The following is an 18,035-nucleotide window of genomic DNA, read 5'->3' on the forward strand; positions in this document are numbered from 1 at the left end:
CAGAGTTTTTGGTGGTAGAATCCTCTCATGCTGATTTGAGCAGCATGGTGAGCAGGCTGATCGACACGGCCAGCAGGAGGGAGCTGGCTTGGGTGGACGGGGACGCACCTGTACCCCTTTCTTGGTATTCGTTACACTGGCTGGCCTGGCAGCACTCTACAGTTTGGAAGACTGTGCTCGATGCTGTGCAAGTGGCCTCACAGGTCTTCGTGACAGCAGTCGCTTTTCCTGAGAGGAAGAATTTACAAAGAAGGTTAACCTTCCCCCAGACTAAGTGCGTTCTCCAATCAGAAAGCAAAGATTTAAACATCCCAACTGCTTCAGAGTCAGGAGCTCCAGTCAACCTGTGAGGTCTCTTCAAGGGGCAACAGTAACATACCATCTGTCCAAAAACATAACCTGTCCAGAAAGTTAGAGCGACCAGCCATACAGAGATGCGATTTCTACAAACACGGCCAGGTTAGATATAAAAAAGGAGTCTGCCCTTTTTTATTTTTTGACTGCCTACCTCTCCTGATCTCTCCACAGATAATCCACCCCAACAATCTCTGGTCCACGTTTGTGCTAAGGATCTTTGTTATGAATTCTGCATGTTTATATTCTAGACCGCACGTGGATCACTCAGTTCAATCCCTAGTGCTGGGGTTAAGAGGATGCTTACCTGCAATGGTGCTGCGAACTGTCTTGCAGAACTTGCTTTCAGCACTGCATGCTGTGACCGTGGTACATTGCTTTTCATCTGCCAGTCCATTACAGGTGTAGCAACTCAGTTTAGGCTCTGCATAACAAGCACAAGAAACACAGTAAACACAAGATGTAAAACTATTAGAAGCAGCTTACCTTTGATCCATTTCAGGATCATTGGACACTTTCTGATTCTGATTTGGCAAATTAAGTAGGATTGAGGCAGGAGAACCTTCAAGGTATCACAGAACTTTTGAGATCTGCCAGGGAAAACCAGGGTGGGTACTAGTGTAACGGGTGTGAGATGCACTGTCGTTATGGACTCTGTCCCCTGTCAGTCAGATGAGATTAAAAGCTCTAAAACCACGAGCGCAGACGAGCCCGGCTGTTTTAGCATTGTGGTTAAGACGCTCGCGTGCGGTGCCCGGGTGTCGCCCGTTCACGCCCAGCCTACGCCCTGTTACACTAGCACTTACTCATCTAAACAGAAACAGAATCATCTCTTTCTTTGTGGAAGTGTTTTTGAAAAATGTAGGGTCTGTCTTACCATTGCACAGGTCTGTAGTGCAGCAAGTTCTCCTCCTTGACAGATCTTCAAGACTGGCACAGGTTCTGTCACAGCCCTTTCTGACGGTCGTTCCTATGAGCGGGTTCAAAGAATATGATTAGCCTTCACCCACTCAAGAATATCAGTGTTTCTGAAATGCAGTCAACAGGGTGAATGTGTGCAGCCACAACAGCCTCTTGTAACCTTTCTTGAAATCACCCCTACAGTGGTGCTGGAAACAGTCACTGCTCTGCAGGTTGCATTAAGCACACTGCACTGTGAGAGTCTGGTTAGTTTTCAGTCTACTGTATAGCCTTTATCACCTATATAAATCAAGAACTATCATGTCTCAGTCAAGAATGACAACGTTGTAGCATTACCCGTCCCCGAGTGCTGCTACAACTGTTTAAATAATGTACCTGTCAGTTCTTTTCATTGTTAACATCCTGACATCTTGTTTACACTTCTAACTTTTTAAAGCTCTTTTCAAAATGTCTGCTCTAGTGCCCTGAGGTTTGAGATCTGTCCTCTAAATCACTGCAGCAAGAGCAATAAAACAAAAAATTAATAAACCCGAACAAGTGCCCTGACTTTTCTGTTCCGTACCACATCATGGATTGTTATTGCTGTATTACTGGTTTGACAATGTGGGCAACAATCCTGACACTATCACTGCACTAGAGCGGACATTGTAAAAAGAGCTTTGAAACAGACTTTAAAGTTAGAAGTGTAAAAAATATGTCAGGATGTTAACAATGAAAAGAGAAATGACAGGTGAGTTATTTAAACAGTTGCAGTAACACGTGGGGACGTGCAATGCTATATTTTTCAGAACCCCGCTACTTACTGTTTAGAATGTGATGTTATGCAAGACCATTGGATTGACCAGCAGCACAGAAAGAAAAAAAAAACGATGGAGCAGTGATGCTGTTTCTAGAGTGTGCTAAAGCAAATAATACAGCATGGCTTAGCAGCCATTCAGTGTGTGTTGAGGTCCCCCTTTAGTTAATAAGAAAGTGGTGCAGACAGACTATACCTTTCTTTAACCCAGTACTGTCTGTGTGGGGGGTTGGGTGTAATGAGAAGTTCCTTTTCATGGGTAAGATATTAACTTTACTAAGATTGCAAATGTGATATCATGTACTGGGCAACATATTAGTATGCTTTTTAACAATGGTGTTTATTTCTATAAATGCCTAAAAGCTTGATAAATCTACAGGGTATAAGTAATAGTTTTGTAAATGGTGTCTAAACAAAATAGTCAAATTACTGTGCATTTACATAATAGTTACATAGTAAATACATGTGCACTCACACATAATTACTCACCTGTTGGAGTTGTATCATAATGGCTCACCTGTTGGAGTTGTATGGTAATGACTCACCTGTTGGAGTTGTATCGTAATGGTTCACCTGTTGGAGTTGTATCGTAATGGCTCACCTGTTGGAGTTGTATCGTAATGGCTCACCTGTTGGAGTTGTATCGTAATGGCTCACCTGTTGGAGTTGTATGGTAATGGCTCACCTGTTGCAGTTGTATCGTAATGACTCACCTGTTGGAGTTGTATCGTAATAGGCAAAACAGAACCTGACACTGAAGTCGCATGCAGTTAAGGCAGTGCAGTCAGTTTCAGACTTAATTTTGTTGCAAGTGTAGCATTTCAAAACTGGTACTGAAAAACAAGCATGAGAGAGATAATGAATATGCAGGAGGGTTTGTGTAATAACTGCACATCGAGGAGGGACAGGCGATGGTTATTTTTTAGTTAAGAACATAAGAAAGTTTACAAACGAGATGAGGCCATTCGGCCCATCTTGCTTGTTTGGTTGTTAGTAGCTTATTGATCCCAGAATCTCATCAAGCTGCTTCTTGAAGGATCCCAGGCTGTCAGCTTCAACAACATTACTGGGGAGTTGGTTCCAGACCCTCACAATTCTTTGTAAAAAAGTTAATCATTAGCAAACATTTCAATTACAACGCAAAAGACATACGGATACAACCTGGTACCTTGACTGTCCCACAGACTGATTGCTGTTAGCGGACTGGCTAACAAGAACCAACAGTGCAGTTCCCATTGTCTTTGAAATGTCTGCGCATTCCAAACTCAACTATAAAATGCATGCAAATAAGGGAGTCTTGGCATTTGATCACTTGTGCTAATTAGGCACGTTAGAATTCATTCCATTTCCTAAATGTTTGAACTTAAACACGTTTAAAGCTGGTTTCACGGACCCTGATTAGCACTCCAAGAGTAGTGAGAAACTGGCTCTGTGAAACTGGGCCATTGAATTAGCTGGAAAACAAAAGCACTTGTTTGATTTAAAAAGGGGGAAGCAATTAAATACTCCCGAGTTTAAACAATTTAAATAAGGCCCACACGGTATTGAGTGTATCAGAGATGAGGATTATTTAGGGCCCAAACATACATCAAACTTTCAATTTTTACATGTAAATAGGTGGAATTTTTACATGTAAATAGGATACTGTGTGGTCCAGTGGTTAAAGAAAAGGGCTTATAACCAGGCGGTCCCCGGTTCAAATCCCAGCTCAGCCACTGACTCATTGTGTGACCCTGAGCAAGTCACTTAACTTCCTTGTGCTCCGTCTTTTGGGTGAGACGTAATTGTAAGTGACTCTGCAGCTGATGCATAGTCCCACACCCTAGTCTATGTAAGTCGCCTTGGATAAAGGCGCCTGCTAAATAAACAAATAATAATAATAAAATAATATCATGGTGCAGTACCACGTAACATGAACTCTTACAAATTGTGTAATGTTAATAATGAAAAAGCTATTCAGTGCAAACACATTATGAAAGAATTTACTAAGGGGGATGAGGCAAGGCCACATCGAGGGCATGGCATGCATTCACAAGGTTGCTAGTTCAAATCCTGTTTGTGCTGAGGTGCTAAGCGTGGCTGCCCATTGCTGTTTGCGTCCCTGTGGGTTGGGGAGGAAAATCTTCTGGTTTAGTCCACATCTATAGCGACCCCTACTGACACAAGCCAGGCTGTGCCCGAACCTCCAGGATTCAGCTGATTAACAAGCCGCTAGGTTCAGCAGGTAAAAAGAGGCTATTGTCTTAACAGTGGGAATAGAGGTTAAGTAAATACAGTGAAATTAGCAGTATTGGTATTACCATTACAGAGGTCCGTATCGCAGCATGTTGTCTGCTTGTTGCCCACTCTTCCGGGTACACAGGCACCACGAGACGCCTCACAGCCCTTTGTCACAGTGAGTTTACCTAACAGTGAAGTCAAAATAAAACATTCATCAGTCCACTCACTCACTGCTCAGGCACAAAAAAACATGTTAAGTTTCATCAATCAATCATATGAATTCCATGACTTTTTCTGAGCTCAATTGTAAGTGTGTTTTGTTCTTATTTAAAGTAACTAAAAGAACGAGTTCCATTAAATGTCTAGGCAGTGCACATCTATGCGTCTCAAACGGCCAAAAACAGATGTTGTAGCACATGTGTATTTTCATTTCACAGCGTGATCTCTGGTGCTACACTTGGTTAAAGAAAACTATTTGGGAGCCATGCTTTCTGACTGTCTTCTACTTCCTGGGTCATTTCACCAGGAGAGTGAAATTGTTCCCACCCCTTCACTGGCTTCTTTCAACTCAATAACCAATCAGCTGCTTCCGCTATTGACTGACACACTTTCAGCAGTATTATGCTTTCAACCAGAAGACACTGCTGAGGTGAAATGACCGAGTGAGTACAAGTGCAAACATCGGACCAAGAAAAAGGAATAGAAATGAAGAGTCTCCTTTAACCTAAAGTAGAACCAGATAGCATGTTTTCTAATTTAAATACATGTGTGCTATAATGTGCACTGTTTAAATCTGCATATAGCTAATGGAGGTGCAAAATGGCTTCATGGAATGATCTACAATTAATTTAATTTAACTGCATGATTTGGAGGTTAAACTTTTACTACAGTTAAGTTCTTCATTAATCATATAGCACTCTTTTATCCAAAGCGACTTATAGAGACTAGAGGGTGAACCATGCATCACAACTGCTGCTGCAGAGTCCCTTCCAATAGGACCTTGTTTGTTTTACGTCTCATCTGGACGGAGCACAAGGAGGTTAAGTGGCTTGCTCAGGGTAACACACACACACACAGTGAGTCAGTGGCTGAGCTGGGATTGAACCTGGAACCTCCTGGTAACAAGTCCCTTTCTCTAAGCACTGGACCACCAAGCCTGCAATTGTTCACACTGAGTAAAACAGAAAAAAATGTACATTGAAAGGGAAAGGATTTATATAAGAGGCAGACAGAGAAGGACAGGGTACAGTATTATCTCCAAAGCTGCCCATATCAATCATTGCTTACCATCTACACCTGTTTCATAAACAGATGAACATTTTCCCGAAGCTGATCCGCAGGCTTTTACAGTTGTACACAGCGTTTCATCACTCTGTTTGTCACAGGTATAACAGAACAAGGCTTTCACTGCAAAACAAGCAAAGGAGACACAATGAATAACGCAGAAAGGGTTGTTGGGTGATACCTGAGAGACTATGAAACTAGAAAGACCAGAGTTAGTTCCGTGATTAAGAGTAATGTCAGCATTACCATTGCAGTTGGATGTTTGGCAGCAGTTCACTGTGTTGGTCGCTGTGCAAGCGGACTCACATGTCTTTGTGACTTTGATGCTGGCTGTGATAGAGATACAAGAGAGAATGTTAGAGGCCACACACCCACGAGGTTCTGCACACTCTGTACAGATAGCTAGGGTTATATTTTTCAAAGATTCACATGCCATGTGTTTCCAGTGACTGCTGGGCATACAATCTTGTGCAGTACATTTCCTGAAAGGGATCCCAGCTTGTTTAGAGAGTATGACATGCTAATGAATTCCTAATTTAAACGCCAGCATTATTACATTTGAGCAGGAAATCTCACTCAATAGCAGTTGGATTCATTTATTTTATTTTATATATATTTTTTTACTTAAATTCGAGTTTTCACTTGCTTGTTCAGCCATAAAAGGCATAAATAAACCTCAGTGATGATATTACTTCATGAAAATGTGTCTTTTGCCACTTTGTTTATTGCAAAGAAGTGACAATGGCAGGAATTAAAAAAAAAAGTGATATCTGCTTTATTGACTTTTTATTTCTTTGCTTTGTAGATAATTCAGGGAGGGGAGGGTAAAGTAAGGCTTTGACAACCTATTCTTCTGGCCTATTTATTTTTAACTTTAATATCGTTTTAAATATGATGACTTTGACAATGTTTTGTAAATGAACGAATATCCAAGTAGCTGTCTGAATTTTGAACAGATATTTGAACATGAGAATACCAAGTTTATCCCAGTACTACTGTATGTACTATTTCTAGATAAATCTGTCAGTATTGACAAGAAGGAGGCTTATACAGCAGCAATAAGGCAAGAGGCTTGTAACATGGACTGCAGGAAGCCATACAGAGGAAACAGCTTTGCACAGTTAACCCTGCTGTTTACTGCTTACCAAGGTTAGTGAAGGTGTAGCTGTTCTGACAGAAAGTGCCTACAGTGCACACGCCCGCCTTGCACTGAGTTTCATCAGTCTGAGCATCACACTGCAGGCAACTCAAGGTGTTTACTGCAAAGCAAGCACAGGGGACACAATCAATAATAAGGCAGGTGTGCAGTAGTTTTACCCAGTATGAGTTGTGCATGGAGGGTCTGTGTCGTACTGAATCATCAGTTTTGAAAGAAATATACCAAAGACACCCCCACCAGAAATGTACGTTTGCACAACTCTGTCTGCAAAGTAACATAAAGTGGTAAAAAACAGAAAATACTGTTGTCTGGTAATTCATTTATTAACTGTGTCACACAGGTTTTTAAAATGTTTCTAGTATAAAGATTTCATTTCATTTTTGGCATAATTAAACATAATGTACCGTATATTTCCTGACTTTGAATAATTTTGCAGTATGAAGAGAAAATCATAGAAAAGTCAGAATTCAATAAAACCACAAATAGCAAATCAACAAAAAATGCAATGATGTTTTTGAAGTCTGTCATTGGAATGTAGAGATACAATTTATTTTGTTCCTAGTGCTTAGCCTTATTCAAATACAAGGCTCAGAATGACTGATTTGATTGCCCCCTGGATAATTATTGATGTGTGACATCCCAGAAGAGAGTTTCAAGCCAAAAGACTTTGTGTTCCCTCAGGTTTAGTGGTCATTTCTAAATCATCTTTGATCTTTTTCAGGACTGAAAATTGACATCATCTTGGTAAACCAGCTAAGCAGAAATGGAAAGGAATGTGGATTTCAATGTTTGTATTATTTATCCTTGAAGTGAGATATATCTTCTCTTATTGTTCCTGGTCATAGTAGCGACCAGAAAAAAAAAACAAAGTGTGGATTCTCATGCAATAAAGGGACAGATTGACATGCTGTGATAAACTGTTGCTTGTGCTAAGCAAAACAAATCTGGTGGTAAAGCAGACTGTGAGTGTAAGGTTGTGGATTTAATTTCTTACATTTATAATACTGATTCATTTGACAAAGTATAATTCCGATGCACTTATGCATCAGAAGAGAACAATATTAGAATGTTAAAATGGTCACTAGGCTCTAAACCATAGTTAGGTAGTCGGCCAGATTACCTTCCCATTGGGAGTCACGTTGGGCACACCTCAGCACGATGCCCGGGGAGGAGAATGGAAGCTGTCTCAGAAGTCTGTCTTCTGACGCTTGTGTGCACTCCCAGTTTATACAGACAAACAGGCCTGTGTGCTGTGCTAAAATGACCTCTTATGTATAAATTCTTCTCAGCAGAGTTGTTTCCACAGAACATTACTCTTACCACGTGCTGTTCCATTTCCTGCTCCGTCGCCTGATTTTGCAGTTTGCTTACAACATGCTTTTGCTCTGAGTTTAGCAGCAGCTGAACTCGTGCACCAGCGCTGACCTTTAACCCCCGCCCCCTCCCTCTTTGACACTCTTAAAAACTTTAGCACTTAGGTATTTTCCACCCACAGGTTACTGAGCATAAGTTATAGGTCACATTGCAAAGACACTCTCTTATACAGTCCAGTTGGTGTGCATGTGTGTTGGGGGCAGGTTTCAGATATACAGTGAGAAGGAAGACTGGTACTGACAGCAGGAGGTAGCTGTTAGTGATTTTATTAACAATATTACAATAGTATCTGTATTACCGTTACACAGTTCTCCCTGACAGCACTCATCTCGCGGGAAAGCTGTTGTTACAGTACAAGTTGATGCACATCCCTTGCTGACGGTGACATCTATCAACAAATCCAAAAAGAAAGTTAGTCATAATTCTATAACTATTATCTCATCAATTGACACAGTGCTTTGTTACTCTTGCCATTTCAAACATTGTATTAGAGAATAAAGACAGTGGGAAGCATGTAATAAAAAGTATTTTGGCTTGGAATTGTAGGTGGAGGTACATTTACAAAACAGCCCTGATTGTAGAGATCCATTTATCTGGCTTGAATACTATTGTTAGCTGATTGAATGGCGACTTGAATGTGGGAAACATTAGTGCAATGTAAACTTGACTCTTGTGATGGCTGCAAAGATGTTCTTGTGTTCATTTAGAAAGAAGCTGCTGGAAAAATCCATGTTAATCCCAACACTAAGTAGGAATGTACGAGAGAAAGAGAAGTGAGGTAAACTTGTTATATTCAGAGAAACCCGGCCCATAGGGATCATTACTTACCAGTTCCAGTTAGTTTGTAAGTGGTTTTACAGAACTTTTCACCGTACCCACAGACTGTTATATCTTTACACTTAGATTCATCTGTCAAGTCGGTGCAGGTGTAGCATTTCAACAGGTGCACTGCAAAACAAGCCAGGGAGAGCCAATGAATAAGGAAGGAGAGGCTGGGCTACGGCTGGCTCAAATAGACACATACCTGATAGTGTTTCAACACGTTTATCAATCTCTTCATAATGAAACATTGATAAAGTCTTATTGATAAAACATTACTGTCTACCTGACATTTGTAAATGTGAACATTTCAGTGCTCCCCTTATCATTGACTGTTACCCAGCCCATCTCATCTCAGTATCTCTGCTAAAAGTCTAACCTGGATGCAGCTGAGTTATAACTATTAACTTGAACGATAACTATTTTTTAGCAATCTCTTTCTGCAATGAGATCCCAATTACCAGGGTGAAGTTGTGTGACTACACAAAGAGACAGTGTAGTGCAAGGATTCAATGAGGTTTCAAGTTTGAGCGAGTGCAGCTACACTGGAGGATGATTACAGCCCTTTTATTTTTTATTTTATTTCTGATTCCCGTTGTTTTGTTTGTTTGCCTCCAGGTGGTGTTTTGTTAAAGTTCTCCAGTTAGAACATGTGAACATGTGACCAATCAGTGTGCCGCCTCAGTGACTGCTGTTGTATAATTAACAATAACGTTAGCATTACCGTTACACTGAGATGTACCGCAGCACTTCACAGTAGCGGATGGTGTGCAAACCCCAGCACATGCCTTTGATACTGGAACATCTATAAAAGGGATACAACAAACAAGGTTCAGCACCAGACACCCTTAGCAATCAATTGACATTGAATGTATTCTCATTGTCAAGGGGGTCCTGGAAGGCACAACACCACTGCATGTAATGGATGTAAATATAGATCTCAATACCACCATCGTATGAACTCTTTATTAATCTCACAGGTGATTCCCACAGCCTGGGTGATATATCAACCCCTTATTAAAATACAGTGCAAAAAGGTCTGTGATAAAGTGCCATATAGAGCAAATTACAGGTCTGGAAAACCACAGTTAACTATTGTATTAATTTTATTGTTTATAAGTCAACTCAGAGTGTAATCATGAACCTGCAACCTTCAAGACTCTCACTGTACTTCACAAATACCACAACATACATTTACTATGGAGTGGACCCACAGGCCCTTGTCCTTTAAATGTGCAAAAGAGGAACGAGCTGGTGACAGAGACACAGGTATCAGTCACCTTTCCCCTTGTGATCCAGCTTACCTGGTGCAGTGAGGGTATAAGTGCTCTGACATAGTTTGTCAGTTGCAGCGCAGGCTGTTGCTGCACATTTTGGTTCGTCAGCTTCATTAGTACAAGTGTTGCAACTCAAGGCATTTCCTGAAAGTCAAACACAGGGGTTTAATGAATCGGTCTCCAGCAGCTCATTGCACTGCCATCCAGAATCAAAGGCATGGAGGGCTATTCAATTGAGCTAAACTGTGGTCGATCTGTAATGGCTAATTAAACTAGAAACCTGATGCTTTGTGTGGCAAGATTAAGAAAGTCAAACCTCTTCCTGTAGAAATAACTATGTGAGCGAGGAGAAGGGCTGTCTTCGTGATACAAACGAAGAGAGGATTTAGGGATTAGATCACTTGAATATTAATTTTAAACAATAAAAAGGGTTAATATAACACTTTAGTAATATTGTGTCCTTGTTTCTCATTTTGTAACATAAACCTACATTGTCTCTCTTCAAAAATGTAATAAAAATATAATTAATAAAACATCCCATGGTGTTTTTAAACTATATACATATCAAAGATTAATGTGAAAATAAAACATACACAAGCAAACCAAAAATGTATCAATTTGGTGGATTTTAAGGCTTGGGTGGAACTGTTTTAACGTTTAATAACAGCCTTACCATTACAATAGCCTGTTTTGCAGCAAGTTGTCCTCACGTTTTTGTCTGCTGTATTGTCAACAGCTTTGCAATCAGCTGCACAGGACTTTGTAACAACAGGCACTCCTGTAAGGTGGAGAAAAGCAAGGTTAGTGGTGACAGAACCAGCTAGTGCCAAATCAGTGATTCTGACAAATCAATAAGCAGGGCATTTATACAGAATCAAATCCTCGGTGACTCTACACTAACATGTACATATTACGGTACCAGCATACTGCTTTTATTTTTCCATGTGGGACAATATTGCATGCTCTGGAAAAAAGAAAGTGTCCACTGAAGGTTAATATGTGAGGCATAAGTTACTGTACAAAGTTATGTGTTCCGTTATTCTAAAACAGGATTCTACCATGCTTAATAACAGTCAGTTAATGATAATAAAGTTATGTATTTTAAATCTCTAAACATGGGAAATGTGGCTGCAAAGTAGCAATGAAGCAGTGAGGTGTATGTGATGTTAGATTTGAGGATTACGAAAAGGATTGCTAGGAATGGACTCCTTAGACATGAACACAACTGCTCTCAACGGCCTCCGTTCACCAGCTGGAATTCACAAGCACCAAACTGGAAACACAAAGAATAGAAACCCCAAATGAAGGAGAAGCTCTTACCTGCCCCGTTCAGTTTGTAGTCACTCTTGCAGAATGCTTCAGCTGCACATGGACTCGAAGTACAGGAACTTTCATCGGTTGTTTCAGCACATTTGAAGCAAATCAATTTATCTGTAAAACAAGCAAGACCTAGTTTAAACAATACATTTGAGTAAGTAGGGGGCTTGGTGGTCCAGTGGTTAAAGAGTCAATCCCAGCTCAGCCATCGTGTCAAGCTGAGTGTGTGTGACCCTGAGCAAGTCTCTTAACCTCCTTGTGCTCCGTCCCTCGGATGAGACGTTAAACAAACAAGGTCCGATTGGAAGTGACTGCAGCAGCAGTTGTTGAGTCGCTTTGGATAAAAACATCTGTTAAATAACTAATTCATAATAATATAGAGCTATAAATATGTTTATAAAGATGAAAGTCTTAACAGGCACACATGGTTCCTTTCCTCTTATAAAGAATATCTTCAATCTCTATATCAGTTTAAAAATAAAACTACTTAATACATAAAACTTACAGACCCTACAACCGAATCCATTACACTACAACACTCAATGGTGTGAAATTTAGAAAGAATCACATAAATATCTTAAGTACAAATGGCTTCAAATCCCATTTACTAAGAAGCAAGTGTAAATGCTCCCCATCAGGTAAGAGAATAATTAATGGTACCGTTTATTAATAACTATGTATTAATCTGACATTCTAGTGCATGCATTTCATTGGGGATTATCTGTGGTAATGGTACTTGAAAATTGAGGGAGCTCTTCATTCTGTTTTTTTTTTTTTTATTTACAGCATTTAATCAACATTTTAAATAATTGCCATTTGACAGATAAAAGTGCTTTCATAGTTGTTTTAAGCAAGGTGTAAAAAAAAGTACTGACTGCTCTGTTTATATATGTACGTTTTACAATAAATATATATGCAGTCAAAAAAAATGTATTATAACACCTGTAGTTTTAATTTTATAAACAATATTACAATAGTATCTGTATTACCGTTACACAGTTCTCCCTCACAGCACTCATCTCGCGGGAAAGCTGTTGTTACAGTACAAGTTGATGCACATCCCTTGCTGACGGTGACACCTATCAATGAATGCAAAAAGAAAGTTAGTCATAATTCTATAACTATTATCTCATCAATTGACACAGGCCTTTGTTACTCTTGCCATTTCAAACATTGTATTAGAGAATAAAAACAATGTGAAGCCTGTAATAAAAAGTATTTTAGCTTGGATTTGTAGGTGGAGGTACATTTTCAAAACAGCCCTGATTGTAGAGATACATTTATCTGGCTTGAATACTATTGTTAGCTGATTGAATGGTGACTTAAATGTGGGAAACATTAGTGCAATGTAAACTTGTCTCTTGTGATGACTGCAAATATGTTCTTGTCCTTATTTAGAAAGAAGCTGCTGGAAAAATCTATGTTAATCCCAACACTAAGTAGGAATGTACGAGAGAAAGAGAAGCCAGTTAAACTTGTTATAGTCAGAGAAACCCGGCCCTTCGGGATCATTACTTACCAGTTCCAGTTAGTTTGTAAGTGGTTTTACAGAACTTGTCACCATACCCACAGACTGTTATATCTTTACAATTAGATTCATCTGTCAAGTCAGTGCAGGTGTAGCATTTCAAGAGGTCCACTGCAAAACAAGCCAGGGAGAGCCAATGAATAAGGAAGGAGAGGCTGGGCTACGGCTGGCTCAACATACACATACCTGATAGTGTTTCAACACGTTTATCAATCTCTTCATAATGAAACATTGATAAAGTCCTATTGATAAAACATTACTGTCTACCTGACATTTGTAAATGTGAACATTTCAGTGCTCCCCTTATCATTGACTGTTACCCAGCCCATCTCATCTCAGTATCTCTGCTAAAAGCCTAACCCGGATGCAGCTGAGTTATAACTATTAACTTGAACGATAACTATTTTTTAGCAATCTCTTTCTGCAATGAGATCCCATTTACCAGGGTGAAGTTGTGTGACTACACAAAGAGACAGTGTAGTGCAAGGATTCAATAAGGTTTCTAGTTTGAGCGAGAGCAGCTACACTGGAGGATGATTACAGCCCTTTTATTTTTTATTTTATTTCTGATTCCCGTTGTTTTGTTTGTTTGCCTCCAGGTGGTGTTTTGTTAAAGTTCTCCAGTTAGAACATGTGAACATGTGACCAATCAGTGTGCCGCCTCAGTGACTGCCATTGTATAATTAACAATAACGTTAGCATTACCGTTACACTGAGATGTACCGCAGCACTTCACAGTAGCGGATGGTGTGCAAGCCTCAGCACATGCCTTTGATACTGGAACATCTATAAAAGTAATACAACAAACAAGATTCAGCACCAGACACCCTTAGCAATCAATTGACATTGAATGTATTCTCATTGTCAAGGGGGTCCTGGAAGGCACAACACCACTGCATGTAATGTATGTAAATATAGATCTCAATACCACCATCGTATGAACTCTTTATTAATCTCACAGGTGATTCCCACAGCCTGGGTGATATATCAACCCCTTATTAAAATACAGTGCAAAAAGGTCTGTGATAAAGTGCCATATAGAGCAAATTACAGGTCTGGAAAACCACAGTTAACTATTGTATTAATTTTATTGTTTATAAGTCAACTCAGAGTGTAATCATGAACCTGCAACCTTCAAGACTCTCACTGTACTTCACAAATACCACAACATACATTTACTATGGAGTGGACCCACAGGCCCTTGTCCTTTAAATGAGCAAAAGAGGAACGAGCTGGTGACAGAGACACAGGTATCAGTCACCTTTCCCCTTGTGATCCAGCTTACCTGGTGCAGTGAGGGTATAAGTGCTCTGACATAGTTTGTCAGCTGCAGCGCAGGCTGTTGCTGCACATTTTGGTTCGTCAGCTTCATTAGTACAAGTGTTGCAACTCAAGGCATTTCCTGAAAGTCAAACACAGGGGTTTAATGAATCGGTCTCCAGCAGCTCATTGCACTGCCATCCAGAATCAAAGGCATGGAGGGCTATTCAACTGAGCTAAACTGTGGTCGATCTGTAATGGCTAATTAAACTAGGAACCTGATGCTTTGTGTGGCAAGATTAAGAAAGTCAAACCTCTTCCTGTAGAAATAACTATGTGAGCGAGGAGAAGGGCTGTCTTCGTGATACAAACGAAGAGAGGATTTAGGGATTAGATCACTTGAATATTAATTTTAAACAATAAAAAGGGTTAATATAACACTTTAGTAATATTGTGTCCTTGTTTCTCATTTTGTAACATAAACCTACATTGTCTCTCTTCAAAAATGTAATAAAAATATAATTAATAAAACATCCCATGGTGTTTTTAAACTATATACATATCAAAGATTAATGTGAAAATAAAACATACACAAGCAAACCAAAAATGTATCAATTTGGTGGATTTTAAGGCTTGGGTGGAACTGTTTTAACGTTTAATAGCAGCCTTACCATTACAATAGCCTGTTTTGCAGCAAGTTGTCCTCACGTTTTTGTCTGCTGTATTGTCAACAGCTTTGCAATCAACTGCACAGGACTTAGTGACAACAGGCACTCCTGTAAGGTGGAGAAAAGCAAGGTTAGTGGTGACAGAACCAGCTAGTGCCAAATCAGTGATTCTGACAAATCAATAAGCAGGGCATTTATACAGAATCAAATCCTCGGTGACTCTACACTAACATGTACATATTACGGTACCAGCATACTGCTTTTATTTTTCCATGTGGGACAATATTGCATGCTCTTGAAAAAAGAAAGTGTCCACTGAAGGTTAATATGTGAGGCATAAGTTACTGTACAAAGTTATGTGTTCCGTTATTCTAAAACAGGGCTCTACCATGCTTAATAATAGTCAGTTGATGATAATAAAGTTATGTATTTTAAATCTCTAAACATGGGAAATGTGGCTGCAAAGTAGCAATGAAGCAGTGAGGTGTATGTGATGTTAGATTTGAGGATTACGAAAAGGATTGCTAGGAATGGACTCCTTAGACATGAACACAACTGCTCTCAATGGCCTCCGTTCACCAGCTGGAATTCACAAGCACCAAACTGGAAACACAAAGAATAGAAACCCCAAATGAAGGAGAAGCTCTTACCTGCCCCGTTCAGTTTGTAGTCACTCTTGCAGAATGCTTCAGCTGCACATGGACTCGAAGTACAGGAACTTTCATCGGTTGTTTCAGCACATTTGAAGCAAATCAATTTATCTGTAAAACAAGCAAGACCTAGTTTAAACAATACATTTGAGTAAGTAGGGGGCTTGGTGGTCCAGTGGTTAAAGATTCAATCCCAGCTCAACCATCGTGTCAAGCTGAGTGTGTGAGACCCTGAGCAAGTCTCTTAACCTCCTTGTGCTCCGTCCCTCGGATGAGACGTTAAACAAACGAGGTCCGATTGGAAGTGACTGCAGCAGCAGTTGTTGAGTCGCTTTGGATAAAAACATCTGTTAAATAACTAATTCATAATAATATAGAGCTATAAATATGTTTATAAAGATGAAAGTCTTAACAGGCACACATGGTTCCTTTCCTCTTATAAAGAATATCTTCAATCTCTATATCAGTTTAAAAATAAAACTACTTAATACATAAAACTTACAGACCCTACAACCGAATCCATTACACTACAACACTCAATGGTGTGAAATTTAGAAAGAATCACATAAATATCTTAAGTACAAATGGCTTCAAATCCCATTTACTAAGAAGCAAGTGTAAATGCTCCCCATCAGGTAAGAGAATAATTAATGGTACCGATTATTAATAACTATGTATTAATCTGACATTCTAGTGCATGCATTTCATTGGGGATTATCTGTGGTAATGGTACTTGAAAATTGAGGGAGCTCTTCATTCTGTTTTTTTTTTTTTTATTTACAGCATTTAATCAACATTTTAAATAATTGCCATTTGACAGATAAAAGTGCTTTCATAGTTGTTTTAAGCAAGGTGTAAAAAAAAGTACTGACTGCTCTGTTTATATATGTACGTTTTACAATAAATATATATGCAGTCAAAAAAAATGTATTAGAACACCCCGTTGCTTCTGTAGTTTTGATTTGTTGGTAGCTGTTAGTGATTTTATTAACAATATTACAATAGTATCTGTATTACCGTTACACAGTTCTCCCTGACAGCACTCATCTCGCGGGAAAGCTGTTGTTACAGTACAAGTTGATGCACATCCCTTGCTGACGGTGACAACTATCAATAAATCCAAAAAGAAAGTTAGTCATAATTCTATAACTATTATCTCATCAATTGACATAGGGCTTTGTTACTCTTGCCATTTCAAACATTGTATTAGAGAATAAAAACAATGGGAAGCATGTAATAAAAAGTGTTTTAGCTTGGATTTGTAGGTGGAGGTACATTTACAAAACAGCCTTGATTGTAGAGATCCATTTATCTGGCTTGAATACTATTGTTAGCTGATTGAATGGTGACTTGCATGTGGGAAACATTAGTGCAATGTAAACTTGTCTCTTGTGATGGCTGCAAAGATGTTCTTGTCTTTATTTAGAAAGAAGCTGCTGGAAAAATCCATGTTAATCCCAACACTAAGTAAGAATGGACGAGAGAAAGAGAAGTGAGGTAAACTTGTTATATTCAGAGAAACCCGGCTCATAGGGATCATTACTTACCAGTTCCAGTTAGTTTGTAAGTGGTTTTACAGAACTTGTCACCGAACCCGCAGACTGTTATATCTTTACACTTAGTTTCGTCTGTCATGTCGGTGCAGGTGTAGCATTTCAAGAGGTCCACTGCAAAACAAGCCAGGGAGAGCCAATGAATAAGGAAGGAGAGGCTGGGCTACGGCTGGCTCAAATAGACACATACCTGATAGTGTTTCAACACATTTATCAATCTCTTCAAAATGAAACATTGATAAAGACCTATTGATAAAACATTACTGTCTACTTGACATTTGTAAGTTTCACATTTCCAGAGCTCCCCTTATTATTGACTAGATCTCCCCTTATCTCAGTACCTTTGATACAAAGGAGGCTTGGTGGTCCAGTTGTTAAAGAAAGTAGGTTATTACCAGGAGGTTCCATGGTCAGCCACTGACTCACTGTGTGTAACCCTGAGCAAGTCACTTAACCTCCTTGTGCTCCGTCCTTCAGAGACATAAAGCCCAGGTCCTATTGGAAGTGACTCTGCAGCAGCAGTTGTGATACATAGTTCACCCACTAGTCTCTGTAAGTCACTTTGGATAGAAGTGTCTGCTAAATTACTACTAATAATAAAAGCCTAACCTGGATGCATTTCAGTATCTCTGCTAAAAGCCTAACCTGAATGCAGCTGAGTTATAACTATTAACTTGAACGATAACTATTTTTTAGCAATCTCTTTCTGCAATGAGATCCCATTTACCAGGGTGAAGTTGTGTGACTACACAAAGAGACAGTGTAGTGCAAGTATTCAATAAGGTTTCTAGTTTGAGCGAGAGCAGCTACACTGGAGGATGATTACAGCACTTTTATTTTTTATTTTATTTCTGT

At 39.4% G+C, this 18,035-nt stretch overlaps 1 protein-coding gene and 1 long non-coding RNA gene across 2 annotated transcripts; both read right to left on the minus strand.

Moving 5' to 3' along the window:
• Positions 1 to 25: 25 nt before the first annotated feature.
• On the minus strand, positions 26 to 862 carry LOC131723259 (lymphocyte antigen 6D-like). Its single transcript, XM_059016883.1, has 3 exons — positions 841 to 862; positions 662 to 778; positions 26 to 228 (listed from the first exon to the last, which is right to left on the minus strand). The coding sequence occupies exons 1-3, from the start codon at positions 860 to 862 to the stop codon at positions 26 to 28; spliced, it is 342 nt and encodes a 113-aa protein (XP_058872866.1).
• Positions 863 to 14,340: 13,478 nt separating this feature from the next.
• On the minus strand, positions 14,341 to 15,757 carry LOC131723324 (uncharacterized). The gene is made up of 3 exons (XR_009320228.1): positions 15,628 to 15,757; positions 14,981 to 15,085; positions 14,341 to 14,451 (listed from the first exon to the last, which is right to left on the minus strand). It is a non-coding gene; the product is annotated as an uncharacterized LOC131723324 (long non-coding RNA).
• Positions 15,758 to 18,035: the final 2,278 nt, after the last annotated feature.

The sequence above is a fragment of the Acipenser ruthenus genome, chromosome 54 (assembly GCF_902713425.1).
Source record: "Acipenser ruthenus chromosome 54, fAciRut3.2 maternal haplotype, whole genome shotgun sequence".
Classification (NCBI taxonomy): domain Eukaryota; kingdom Metazoa; phylum Chordata; class Actinopteri; order Acipenseriformes; family Acipenseridae; genus Acipenser; species Acipenser ruthenus.